Source organism: Eretmochelys imbricata, chromosome 2 (assembly GCF_965152235.1).
Source record: "Eretmochelys imbricata isolate rEreImb1 chromosome 2, rEreImb1.hap1, whole genome shotgun sequence".
Classification (NCBI taxonomy): Eukaryota; Metazoa; Chordata; order Testudines; family Cheloniidae; genus Eretmochelys; species Eretmochelys imbricata.
Genome location: NC_135573.1, coordinates 204,698,220 through 204,712,525, shown reverse-complemented (window position 1 = coordinate 204,712,525; position 14,306 = coordinate 204,698,220). Strand labels below are relative to the sequence as shown.

The window sequence follows — 14,306 nt, the reverse complement described above, 5'->3', positions numbered from 1 at the left end:
CCCACACTGATAAATAGGTTGAGAACCACTGCTCTAGTCCCATTCAATACTTGGCTCAGAACTGCCAAAAGAGTTCCAAGGTCTGCCAATTGTGTTGGTAAGTCACTTGATGTGGACTTGCATTCGCTGGGAACTGGTGGTTAACCAAGAATGTGTTTGCATAGACTATCAAACAACCATCAGATGGAAATGATTTTGGGGCTATTTCTTTTAGCCAGTGGTAGCAACTTCTACAGCATAAGAGGTGGGCAACACTCCCTACAACAACCCCCTAGTCCTAGCCTTAGGGAGACTGGAAATGGAAGGAGAAACTACCTGGTGCCTGCTAAATTTCCCAGGGAAGGAAAGATCATCTACACTCAAAGGCATCAGAGCTGTATGTCGGAGAGAGAAGTGTTGTATACTGTCCCCTCAAATTCCATGTATAAGGAAGGCTTTGAGATGAGGGACCAAAGGAAGAGAGTGTTTGCATGGATTGGCCCAGAGTTCATGTGAACATGAAACTCCAAGCAAAGTTGAAGGCATGGAACAACTCTGACCATGGATGTGCAGCACCCATCTTTTTAGGCTCACAAAATGTGAGAACCAAAACAGGTCAGTTATGCACAATTTTGCTTCTATAACACCTTTCATCTGAAGAGCAGTAGGCACTTAACAGACATTGATGAATTAAGTCACACAGCTAGGTAACTATTATCCCCAGTTTACCGAATGGGAAACTGAGGTACAGAGAGGCTAAACAATTTGCCCCCAAATCACAAAATGAATCAGTTACAAAATCAGGACTAGAACCAGGCCTCCTGAGTCACCATCCCCGGCTTTAATAGCTTTATAAAACAAGGCTCTAAAACTCAGCAGCTTGATATCACAATACAAAGCTATAGAGAGTGTGATTGTTAAAACCAATATTCAACACAATCCCTGTTACAACCTGCAATCCTAAAGGCCAATGCATTAAGGCTGCTGTATCAGCCCCACAAGAGCTCCGTATGCAGTGCCGTATTATACAGTCCCATAGTATTTTATCTGTGAGGTTAGTAACAATAACACAGTGGAACACCAGCACTGCGCTTCTGCAATTGCAAGAGCAAGATGGGTCAAAATGTACCTGACTTTCATGTTATTCCCCCATTATGTTCAAACAATCCCAAGCAATCTCCATGTGAATCCAGGTGCTCCTGTGCTCTCAAAAAGCTTTCTGAGACTAATTTGAATTCCAATTTTATTCCTGGTGTGTCTCCACTGACTTCAATAGAGTCACAGCAGGGATAATTTTGTTCCCCTGGGCTCTAACAGAAAATGAAACCCATATCAATGTAGCGCATAAACCTGTATTCCTGAAATTTCTGGAACTTTATCATTAGAAATCCATTCCTCTATCTAAAGAAAACTGAAACTGAATCCATGGCTTCTTTAGGTCAATCAGCCCTCTCTGCACATGGGGATACCCTCCCATAAGCGCGTGAATGCACCCACACCCACACCCGCACCCACACCCACACACACTGGATACGTCTATACTGCACATTCCTTTCAGCAGCATGTAGAATATGTACACTACCTACCCCTCAGTAAGGGTATAAATAGTAGTGCAGACGCTGAGACACTGCTTAGGTGAGTCAAGACACACCTGAACCCTTTGGGTGTGTGCTCGGGAATGTACCCTACGCAGCGCACCACTTGCCCAAGCGGTGCCTCCCATCTCTACACTGATACTTTAAGAGGTCTAGTGGCCTGCTGCCTCCCCATGGCTGGAGTCTTTCCCCTGTGGCAGTGGGGAGTCTTCCCCCACCACAGGAACCTGCTGGAGCCTCTCCCCACCACAGGGAAAGGCTCCGCCAGGTAGGGGACAGAGGGAAAGGCTCCAACAGCTCCTTGCTGGCAAACTTTTCTTCACTGTCTCCCCATGCCAGAGCCTTTCACTGACACAGGTAGTTATACACTAAGTGTGGATGCAGCCTGCTTTTCACTGTGGCGTGTAGCAACACATACGCTACATGCCGCCACAAGAGGCGTGCAGTGTAAATGTAGCCATCATATGCATGCAGTTTTTCACATGCTTGTTGCACACTCCATTTCTCTCTGCTAGCCTCCAGTTGCTGAGGAAAATAATAAGCAGGCCCCCCTCCCACTCATCAGGAGTGGCAGAAGCACCCTAAAAGTGTGGGGAGGGCCCCGCCGTGCCATGCAGCCCCCGTTAGGCTCTGCCCTCTTACCGCCCATTGCACCAATATTCGCATCCCCCCGCCCCTTCCCCCAAGACTCCACCCCCACACCACCCCTTCCCCCACTCTCATACCACCTCTTCCCCCCAAAACCCCGCCCCCTCGCTCACTCTTCTCCACCCCCTCCCCACATCGCTCACCTTCACGACCAGTAAAAAGTGAGAGGGCCATGGCCTCTCCTGTTCTGGCACCCCTGCCACTCATCCCTCTCCATCTTCTCAGCCCCTTTTCATGCCCTTCTGACCAGTATGCTTTCATTCACCCAAGGTTCATCTGTTTTGGCCTCTCTTGTGTGAGGGAAGATGATCCCTGGGAGGTGTGGGAATGGTGATATCTCCCTCAAGAAAAAGAGAAGTGGGGTTCTACCTCGAGTTTGTTTTCTTTCCCTCCCCAACACCATGATTAAAGCTCTTCCCCATTCCTCTCCTGCCCACAGAGAGAGGGCCTTAGTGGGTTAGTAAAATAGCTCATGTTACAACACTGTAAAATGCTGCAAGTTGGCACTGGTGCCTCTACATATTTCTCTCTCTTCCAAGTTTGATCCCACAGGGCTTACACACATGTAACGGGTAGCTCCTGGTTAGTAGGGAGCAGCTCAAGAGAAGGTGTACTCATCTGGAGTATTGTGTCCAGTGTTGGGCCCCACACTACAAGAAGGATGTGGGAAAATTGGAAAACGTCCCGCAGAGGGCAACAAAAATGATTAGGGGAGTGGAACACATGTTTTATGAGGAACTGGGATTGCTTAGTCTGCGGAAGAGAAGAATGAGGGGGGATTTGATAGCTGCTTTCAACTACCTGAAAGGGGGTTCCAAAGAGGATGGATCTAGACTGTTCTCAGTGGTAGTGGATGACAGAACGAGGAGTAATGGTCTCAAGTTGCAGTGGGGGAGGTTTGGTTGGATGTTAGGAAAAACTTTTTCACTAGGAGGGTGGTGAAACACTGGAATGCGTTACCTAGGGAGGTGGTGGAATCTCCTTCCTTTGAAGTTTTTAAGGTCAGGCTTGACAAAGCCCTGGCTGGGATGATTTACTTGGGGATAGGTCCTGCTTTGAGCAGGGGGTTGGACTAGATGACCTCTTGAGGTCCCTTCCAACCCTGATATTCTATGATTCTATGATTCAAAGCAGCATTAATGCCAGCAGGGAATTGTGTGCTCCCTGCTTAACTCAAGCCTGGGACAACATCACCATCTGCACCCCAACAGCGGTCCAGGCTCTCACAATTTGTTGTGGCACTGCTACAAAGAGAAATCACTGCCTTCTCTGTGCCTGTGACCTGCTACGCAAACAAAATTACCTTTAGATTCCTCTTCTGAGGCCAGAGTTCAGTTCCCGCTGAGTGCACCTGCCAGGAGCTGCCCCAGATAACAGTCAGCCACCAGTTCAGTTTGACTAAAATCAAAGGAGTTTGCATTTGAAACCTTACAAAAAGGGAGCAGAAGTCCTAAAATACACATCATGCTAAATTCAGAGGTGACCTTCATGGGGGTTTAAATTAGACTTCAATAGGTGGAGTTAAGTGGATGCAAATTCATCTATGTTGGTGCTGAGGAGCTGGAAGACGGCACAAGAAGGGAGTGACCTACTTTAACTTAAACCTTCTTACATCCTCCTGGTAGCTGCTTTTCCTGATGCTCCCTTTTTTTTTCCAGCTCATTCACATGGAATTACACAATTTTAGGCTCCCTAAGACTAATGGACCAAAACCACAAGTGATGTGTATGAGGGTGCACATTGGTAAGTGTTGGGAGTCTAAGGCTTAGTTAGTCTGCACTACGAAGTTTTGCTGGCAAAGCTATGTCGGTTAGGAGAGTGGGGGGAAAATCACATACCTGTAATCTCTACGGCAAAGTTGGCAAAACCCCGTGTGCAAAACCTCTGTCGGCATCTGCTGCATATGCACTGAAGGTTCTGCCAGCACATCTATACTAGTATTAGCTAGGATGGCAGAGCATTTGTAGCTTAGATAAGACCTAAGATGACACAACATACTTGCTGAGGAACCCCCACCTGCTTAGACTGACCTGTACTGACCTGAGAATTGGGCCTTTCCGTACTACATGAATACTACACAGTGCATTGCTAGCACTAGCTTGCAGGAGCTCTTTAGAAACCATGTCAGGCATTTAGTAATATTTGTATTTTCTGTTTTCACTGTTACAATTCCCAGTGCATGTTGTTTGGTGTTTTGTTTTGTTTTTAATCCAAGATGGACCAGATCCATCTGTTGTTAGAGACTGAGTTGGTACGTGTCTAAAAGCTGGGACTTTTGAAGGGAAGATTTTCACTGTCCTCTCAAGAGTAGCAGGAAAAATACACCCAACAGACTACAGTAAGTACTGGTTGATAGTGGTTCCAACTCAAAAAATTCCAGTCCTCCACCCTCCCAGCAGGGACCACACCCCAGTCCCCACTCATTGCCCTCCACAGAGACCCTGGGTCTCCTTTGGCCAGGAGTCTCCACTCTCTCTTACCCAAACTGTGCATGAGATGGTGCCACCGGATGCCGAGTTCTTGGCAGACTCCCCTGCACGTTACCATACAGGAACAGACTTCCCATGCTCAGGTTGTGACCCACTTGGTCTGGCCACCCCTCTGTCTGGATAGACAGGCAGCAAGGTCAAATCTGAGAGCCATTGAGCCCCGGCATGCTTGTTTGCAATGCTTGAATGCCATTCACTGAAATTTGGTTCAATCCCCTTCCATCTACACAGGTATGTGTGTCAAATTTCAGTGCTGTTGGGACCACTCAGCCAGAGCAAGGTTTTGGACTGCTGATTCAGTACAGGACCACTGCTTAAAATTGGTTGGGCCATTCCTCCCCAGACCCACAGCTATGGAACTTACAACCAGAGCAAAAAACCGTGGGTGGGTGGGGGCATTTGTGCTCCCTTACCCCCAAATGGGGATACCACATTACAAATATGCTTGGAGAATGATGTGTGTCTCTATCTCCTAATTAGAGAGCTGGACCCAGTGGCACTAAGAGAGGAAAGCGGCTTTCACAACCTGCAGTACAGATTGCTCTGTGATTGTTATTTAGGCATTGCACTATACCACAACTGCCTGTATTGTATTCCTGTGTATCTAATCTAGAGACAAAAGGGAAGGGGTCTGTATGTGGTACTGCTAATAAAGCTTGGGATTAAGCCAACATTATTTCATACCCATGCCTGCGTGTAAATTGTGTGGAATTAAGTCTGAACTAAAGGAAAGCATTATTCAGAGAACTGTAGAAGTTAGAGATGGAAAAGATTTATTTCATCATCTAAACAACCCTCTTGCTAGGATGGATAGACAGATACTGCGTACTTCAGTGTTCTGACCAAGCTGGTTTTACCCTTTGAGACAAAGGACAAAACTTATGTCCTCCAGGCTTGGTCCCAATTTTCATGTTAAAAAAAAAAAAGAAGTGAATAACTGAGAAAAGTTCAGTATAGCATTAGCACAAGAAATATACACCACTGGCAACAATCTTGCATTGGTAAAGGTCGTGTGCGGGGGGAGGAGGGGCAGAGACCCACAATGCCTTTTTTATATAGTAATTCTATGATTACTTCATATACCTAAATATTTCCATCTGAGGAAAGAGTGCCTTGTCACTGAAGTTGTGGCCCAGAGACCTGGGTTCCATTCCCGCTTTGCCACAAGCTTCCTGTCTGACCATTGGCAAGTCAACTTGCCTATCTAGGCCCCAGTTCCTCATCTGTAAACTGGGGATAAGAATACTTCCTTACCTCACAAGGATGTTGTGAGGTTAAATGCATTAAAGGTTATGAGGTGTTTAGATGTTATGGCGATGAAGATAGATAGACAAGGGAACTTTCTCTCCCTGCAGGTTGAATAATATTAAACAACACTGAGTTTCTGTAAAAAAAAAAAAAAGAAAAACCCAACCCCCGCCCCCAAAAAACACCCCATCTTCTTTCTACAAGGGAGATGGCATTTTAAAGCCCATAGAAAGGAAACATTTATATAAATGCAGCTCACTTGGCCATTAGGTCCCATGGCTATTACTTTCATGAGGTGTTTGAACAGGAGCTTTCTCCCTCACCAACCAGCCTCATCTTCTATTCCTTTATTTGTGATGTCACAAATTGTTACTGTGTGATTACTGTGGAAATTCAGAATGATGTCTTCACTGTTTCATCCAGCAAGAGAAGAGATGCTGGGAGGGGAAATTCCTTATTTAAATAAAATTCCTTATTTAAATAAAATATCTCTGCTAATCAGCAAATATGGCATGAATTTATGAAACACAATGGGAATTGAGTTTATGCCTTAACTCTCTCCTATCATGGATGTACCTCTTTAAATATTTTCCCTTTTGTGTTCAGTAGTCTTTAGCAAACTGATTTTTATCGGCAGAAAAAAACAAAACACTTTGTAGCCTAAAGAACAAAGCGAAGGTAAGGGGCAAGAGGATGTTATCCCTTTTGACCCGAGTGGTTAGCCAATATTCTTAACAGGTTGTTTCCAGTTGGAAGAAGAAACTGAGATAGAGTCGGCTATTTCTTTGATGCAATCCTGTTAATTTCTAAAGAATGTACACAGTGCTGTTTCCCTGAACAATCAAACAGCAGGAGGCAGTTTCTTTGCTCATAGCTCCAAGCCTTTTTCCAGACAGAATACTGCCCAAAAGCACACTCTCTCCCTCTCTCTCTCTCTCATGCGCCTCTCTGGTTGTTTCTGGTCCTTCTGTGGTGTTTCTTCTGCCTCTTTCCACACATATGCAGTTCCCTCAAAAAATGCCCAGCCCCCTACAGTTACACTGAACCTCTAGTAAAACCTTTCTGCCTACATAGCTCAGTTTCAGACCAACCTTGCATGTGGTCTGTGTTTTGGGTGGTGGCTCCTATTGTTTAGCTCTCTAGTCCATAAAGAAGCTTAATTGCTTTTTACATTTATCCTGAATTCAGGGCAACTGTTACACTCACCAGTTTCAATGAGGTTTCACCCAACCCCCAGCATAACACTTTGTTCCTTTTCACTGAAAAATACATCATCTAAAAGCATTCATTTGTCATCACTGTAACTCGGAGCAAGCAAAAATAATGGTAGCAATAACATCAATAATGCTGCATTTTATAATCTTTTTGTATCCTTTAAAATCAGCGTAATCTGCCATGTTCATTTTATAGGACTGGGTATCAATATTCTTAGAAGCCCACAGAAGAAAATTGAATCATACTACAAATTTGTGTTGGGCATAAAGGGACGTTTTGGTCAGTTTAACTATCCAAATATTTTGTCGTCTCCTCTTTTCCCCCCACTTTGTGACTCTCCAGTATTCTACGCTTCCCTTCTTGCAATACAATCCTTGGGAACCTTCAGGCTGGGTCCCTAGGAGAGGGAGGGAGGACTTAGCATGTAAGCTCCTTGGGGCAGGAACTGTCTTTTTGTTTTGTGTGTGTACAATGCCTAGCACAATGGGGTTCTTGTCCATGACTGGGGCTCCTAGTGACTATGGTAACACAAATAATAAACGAACAATAATAATAAGGATCTTTAACTGATCTGAACCTGGAAAGAGGTTTGCTTCACTGCGGTTCTTACAACACTTAACCCTACTAAAAATAAGTGTGAAATTCCTTCTTAGAATTCATTAATAGATTTACTTCATTCCTCTATTATACAGCAGAGTCACTCAGATGCCGTGGTGATGGGCGCAGTGCAAGGACCTAAACAGAATAAAACTTTGGAAAAAAATGATAAAACAACTCAGCCAAACTATATCTTTAGAAGGCGATGCTACAGGACCCTCTGACAATATTAAATAGCCCTGCTGCCTCCAGTAGGGTTTAATTACCTGCCCTCCTCCCCAATGGTTTTATTGCCATGTTGCTACACTGACACGTGGAACCATGGTCTCATGTCTGAGCATGCTGTAATATTATTCCCTGAAGCATTTCCTCTAGAAATGATGTTTCAGCACCAGGAAAACAGACTGGCTGGTGTTGACATGACATTTCCAGTACTTCTAGGAACTGCGAAGCACTGTTGTACCAGGTTGTTGGGGATCTGTGGGGCAGCAGAGTGGAAAGGGGAGAGGGTTTTCCTTTTTAATCTCCATCTTTTTTTAAAAAAGATTGATCCAAGTTGTCATTCCTTCCCAAAATATTTCACATAATCAAGAATGTTTTTTCCTATGTTGTTTATCTCTGCTTCCTAGTTACCACCTCGTGACCTGATAACCTCTTTATTTGTGACCTGTTGCCATGGAAAGATATGTGAGGACATAAATAAAAGACCACAAGTTTTCAAACATATCTGGAAAATAGCCAGATGTATTTTTACAACTATAGGAAAGACTCATCACTCAAGAATGAGCTCACTATTAAATTATTAGTTTTATACTTTGCAAGGTTGGTATTGAAACCTGTTCTTTAAACATGAAGTCAGCTCTTGTTGCCAGATACAGATAACTAGCTTGGTATGCAGGTAGGGTGACCAGATGTCCCGATTTTATAGGAGCAGCCCTGATATTCAGGGATTTTTCTTATATAGGTGCCTATTACCTTCCACTCTCTGTCCCGATTTTTCATACTTGCTTTCTGGTCACCCTAGATGCAGGCTGATAGTGACTGAATGCAATGGGCAAGTGCAAGACCATTACAATATTTGGGAATTCAAATTGTGAAATGTTCGGTTTCCCCTTTCTCCCCAGCTGTGAGATTTCTACGGTCAAATACAGAACTTTGGATTTCCCTTAGAAGTTTATTGTCTCAAATGCAGATATAGTCAGAGCATCTCTTCTTTTTATTTCACTTCCCACTGATAAACTTTTTCCTACTGTTGGACCCCTTAGCAAGCAATTACCAACACATGGGTAAACAACTGCTCACCGGTGTGAGTAAGGGGTTCACAATCTGATCCTATGTTAGGGAATGGGAGAACTATTTCCTCCATTAAGGCCCCAGTCCTGCACTGAGCTTTGTGTAGATGGGCCCCTGCCCCTTACCCTTGAAGTCAAAATAACCCTGTGCATCTGCCAATACAGAGCTCCTTGCAAGATCAGGGCCTAAATTAGCACCCCACTTGAAAATAGTAACTTGTAGATTTAGAATGGAATTTGAAAATGCTTAACTTAAAGTTACATTTGACTTTGGGAAAATGTGAGTTCTGCTCCAATGGATAAATGCATTTGTATATATATTTTTCCAGTTAAGCCTAGATGCAGGAGTAGAATTACTTCCAATAACGAACATGTAATGACTGTGTGGTACAAACATCCATCTAATTAGAAACATATTTTAAATTAATTTAAATCACTGTTTTTCCAAAGGAAAATTAACTAGAGTAAGGTCATCACCAGGATCTTTTAGCTGAACTTTCCCCACTGAATTTTTAGATTAAAAGGAAACTCAGATCTGAACCACCTCTCAGTTTGGTTTTCTAAAACCAAACCCCAGCCTCCATGGGCCACCTTTAGTTTAAAATAAGGATAGAAATTATATGACATCCAAAACAAGCTTGTGAAGCACAAACCACCACTGTGTTCCCCACCCTTATTCCTAGATGTTTATTTTCCTTTAAGGCTGTGGATCAGCCTCTTTGTTTTCAGCATACAATTCACTGACTTTACAGATAATTTAAAAAAAATTAAGGATGAAATCCTGACCCTATTGAAGTCAATGCGAGTTTTGCCAATGACTTCAGTAAGGCCAAGATTTCACCCAAGAGCTTTTAAACCATTATTTGGAGGAATTCTGACATCATCATCCATTAGGAGTTTTTTCTACACAGTATCAAACAAATATTTGTAGTTATTGCAACGGCTCAGTGAAAGAGGACCTGGTGAGGTTTATATGAAATATTTCATACCCGGTAAGACAGTTATGAGGGTTGTCATGGAGAGTTCAAATTTTCAATATATTACAGTGGGATTATTTTTGTAATCCCGCTGGGCTAGGAACTGTCTTGTCATTATTTAGGTGTACAGTGCCTAACACAGTGGAGTCTGGATCCTTGACTGCGGCCTTCACATTCTACTATAATAATAATGTCAGTTTTTAAAAACAGACCATCTTCATTCACCCCGAGCAGAGGTTCACTGGAACTAGCATTGTAATTTTGTACCTTGCAATCATTGACATTAGAGATTGGCCCAAGATGTGACATTTGGATCTGTTGTGATAATTGGGCCTACAAATTTACCCTATTTGTGACTTTAATGTAAAAAGTGAGTGCAAGTTCATAAGATGTCACAATAACCTGTAACAACCAATGGTGATGGGAAAGGTATGAAAAAGAGACAGAAAGATTGAACTAATCCAAACAAAAAGACCTACAGCCATCACTCAAGGACTGTGTGTTAAGATTATGTCTGCTAAACAAGAGAAGTGTGGAACCAGAAATCAGTGAGCCAAAATTGGTATGTTGGAAACTAGGCCTAATTGGTAGACAAAATAATGAGGGGATGGGCTATTCCACCCATCACTCCCTTTGTGGGTCCTTAAAAAAAGACTTAGGGGCAAAAAAATGGCTACTGGAGTGAGCTTCACCATCATGACTGCCACGTCCACCACCACCTGCGCCACCAGGCCTGCTCCTGAGAAATGTTCTGACCAGACCTGGCCAGAGAGAGGCCCCAGATGACATTGCCACTTCTGCCAGCTCCAGCTGAATCCCAAACACCAACTGGGATGAAATGGGATTGGACTTTTAACTACAGCAACAGCTCCGGCCCATCTCAGCTAACTGCTTCTCTTTTCCCCAGATTTACTACCAGTTTTGGTACCATCTCAGAGACTGTCAAAAAAGGGATTTTTCTTTCAAAAACTCTTTCCAGCTAAAGGGAAAGGGAACAAGGGCTGTGGCTGAAAACCTTATTTAATACTTTACATTTCAAATGCTTTAACTGTTTCTCCTTCTTTTCTGTATCTTTAATAAAAGGTTGAAAGAATGTTTAATGGTGTGTTTGCCATGGCACTAAGCAGGTTGAGGTTGCTGTATGCCAAACCCCGAACCTCGTTTAAAGCTGTTTGGCGCTGGACAGTGAGAAGGTTATCACTGGGCCCCTATATTCCATTTAAATGTATGCAACAAAACACACTCTTTTCTGAGACTTTTACTAGAAGACCCAGGCTGGATGGCGCAGGGAAGGGGAACAGAGGCACTTCCTGATATAGCTTCTGCTTTGGGAATCCTGTTGGCCAGGATTCCTCGTAGGCAAGCCAGAGGGGATGCACCATGGAAAATATTTTGCTGCTCCTCTGAACTCCTAGAAGCAAAGCTTGTCTCCACCTGTGAACAGCCAGTACTCTCTGTTGACAGCACGCCAGTTTCAGAGCTACAGGGGGCAGACCATGCTCCTCTTAGGACATGATGTTAGGGCCGGCAGATTAGTCTGTCACTCTCAAGTGCTATATACTGTCCCCACTTATTCCCAAAGCCATATGCTCCATGGGCAGGGCTCAGCCCTATATGTGTGGCAATGTTTACGTAAAACAGGTGAATAGCACTTATGACTCTGAATTTTCTTGTGAATACTGATTTCCATCTCAGACTTCATGCTGTTGCAGTTTTACAGACTCAGCAGTTTCAGTGCCCCCATTGTTGGCACAAACTCACCCCTCCTGCACCAATGTGAACAATGTGAGATTTTAAGCATTTAGATAAACAAAATAATTTCTCAGGACTAATAACATGTATACTACATAACAGTCCAATATGATTTGGCCTATATAAGATATAAATAGGGGGCTTTCTGATATAAAAAGTAGCTCAACACTAACATTTCCCTTATGGAAAAATCATACACAATTGAATAAAAATAATAACATTTCTATAGGTTTATAAACTATCCCATAGAATTTAATGGAAAATTATTTGCCTCCTTACAGAATTCTATAGGATTTAAAAAAAAAAAAAAAAAACTACACAAAGGATATAAAGGATATAAATTCTACACAATTACACAAAGGATATAAATTCTCTTTTAAGAGTAATTTACCATAGAAGCCAGTTACATTTCTATAGAACCTTATTGGTTCTATCCCTATCAAGTGCTACAGGACTTTCCCAAAGGGTTCCCCCCATTATATTTGTTGCCAGCAAAATATTAATACATGAATGATGATATGTTTTTATGAATGAGGAGTTCAAATCATAGGAGCTAAATGGGTGCTGTGGACTGATGGGATAGTTCTGCATTTAAATCTGGCTGACAAAAAAAGAAAAGAAAGAAAGAAAGAAATTGGATCCCAAGTGAAAAAATGAATGTGGTAGTTTTAATCTGATCCCTAAAGGGACATTTTTTTAAATCTCAGCACCTCCCATCTCTGAGCAGCAGTTCCTGCTAAGGAGAGATTTTCATGTGGAATATCAAAACAGATCACGACTTAAGTGCATGGATATTGACAGAGCTGTGAGAAGAAGCTTGTGCAGCGCCTGCCTCAAGCAAATGCAATTAGTTTCTCACTGAAACTAATAGCAGATTTTTAAAGAATTAAAAAACCTAAAGGAAATCTCCCAGGCAGTTAATATTGTATGGCTAAGAAGTCTATCACCATGCACTTGCTTCTTAGTCACTTTTCCCTCTTAAATGTTTTGACTATAATCTATCTGTTCTTTTATTTCACCAGTGAGATTTAAAATAAATAGGAGACAATATATCTTCAAAAGTGATTTTATCTGCAGGTTTTAAATTTGCACCTTTTGGGTAACTTACATTGTGTTAGGAACAGAGACGGAATCTTGGGATCCAGCCAAGCTCAAGCTGCAAAACCGGGATCCAGTTTTAAACAGACCCAAATGTAGACTGGCTGAATCCAAGCTTTTAGTAGGGGGGCCATCTCTGTTTACACATTCATAATAGCGGGAAAGAGAGAAAAAAAGATAGACACTTGCCATATAAAGAGGAAGCTAAAGTAACTCAAAGAAGAGCCATAATCATAGTTCTCCTCAACTTTCCCCTCACCTTCTAGTGGGCAAAGGAAAGCCTAGCTGATTAGAACGGTAAAACCTATTAAATGGGATTTCCAGTGCCCTGGCTCAGCTGACAATTAATCTGTTTTGCCTTTTGCCTGTCAGGGTTTTTCCATGCAGTGGGCTCTTGTTTGCTATGAAAGTCATCTGAGTATTTGTTAGTGTCATAGCCAGAGCCAGATGATGTTTATTCTGCTAACATCCAGTTGGAGTCCAGCAGCATTGGACGAGGTCAGGGATATATTTATAGAAGCAGCTATACATCAGGACTCATTTTCTTTCCCTTGCACTAATCTACCTAAGCTCATCCAAAATAGAAAGAAACATGCAGACATGCAACTAATATACTCATTGGGCTGGATCCTTACTTGGTGTAAACTGGTGTAGCACCGTAGAAGTCAATTGAGCCACACTGATTTACACCAGCTGAGGCGCTGGTCTGTTATTATGAACAGGGAAAGCAATAATAACAATTTTTAAAAAAATCACAGTGTGTTGCAAAACAAGTTTTCAGTGAAAAATTACCAGCCACCTATTCTGGGAACTGCTAAATGTGCAATCAAGTACTGTTCCTCCCACTCCCTCAATTGCTAGAACATGTGAAAGTTGGGCTGGATAGGAAAGATCCAGTCAATAAAAGTAACAAAAAGACTTAAAGCAACATCATCATTTACCTGAGGAAACGGGGAAGACGCTGTCTATGAACGAAGTGTGAGATAGAACACAGCAGAAAAAAAGCTGAAGATAAAATCCCAAAGCTATTAAACTGAAGACAACCATGCTGGCTGCACTCTGTAAAATTCCAACTTAGAGATGCAGGTCTGCTCTGGGGATCTCTCTCTCTCTCTCCACTGTCTTCTCTATATCTGTCTTGCTTGCTCTCTCTTCCCCTTTCTCTGTGTGTGTGAGAGTGTGTGTTTGTATGTCTCTCTCGCGCTCGCTCTCCTTCTGTCTCTCTGTGCCTTTAGGAAGAAAGAATGCCAACCATTTCCCATTAAATCTTCTCCTTACACTAGACAGGGTTATATTTAACTCAAGCAGTGGATCAGATGCCCCCACCATGCATATTAGCTATTAAAACCATGGTGTTGGGGATTCTGTTTTTGTTAGCAGACACCAAAAGGCATTTTAGATGATAATAACAAGGAG

General features: G+C 42.7%; 1 protein-coding gene across 1 annotated transcript in view; it reads right to left on the bottom strand.

Annotated features, from left to right (window-relative positions):
* Positions 1 to 13,937, bottom strand: part of COLQ (collagen like tail subunit of asymmetric acetylcholinesterase) — a 65,752-nt gene extending 51,815 nt beyond the window's left edge. The window contains exon 1 of the mRNA XM_077809316.1: positions 13,832 to 13,937. Within this exon, the coding sequence (XP_077665442.1) occupies positions 13,832 to 13,937 (106 nt within the window). The remainder of the gene's footprint in view (positions 1 to 13,831) is intronic.
* Positions 13,938 to 14,306: the final 369 nt, after the last annotated feature.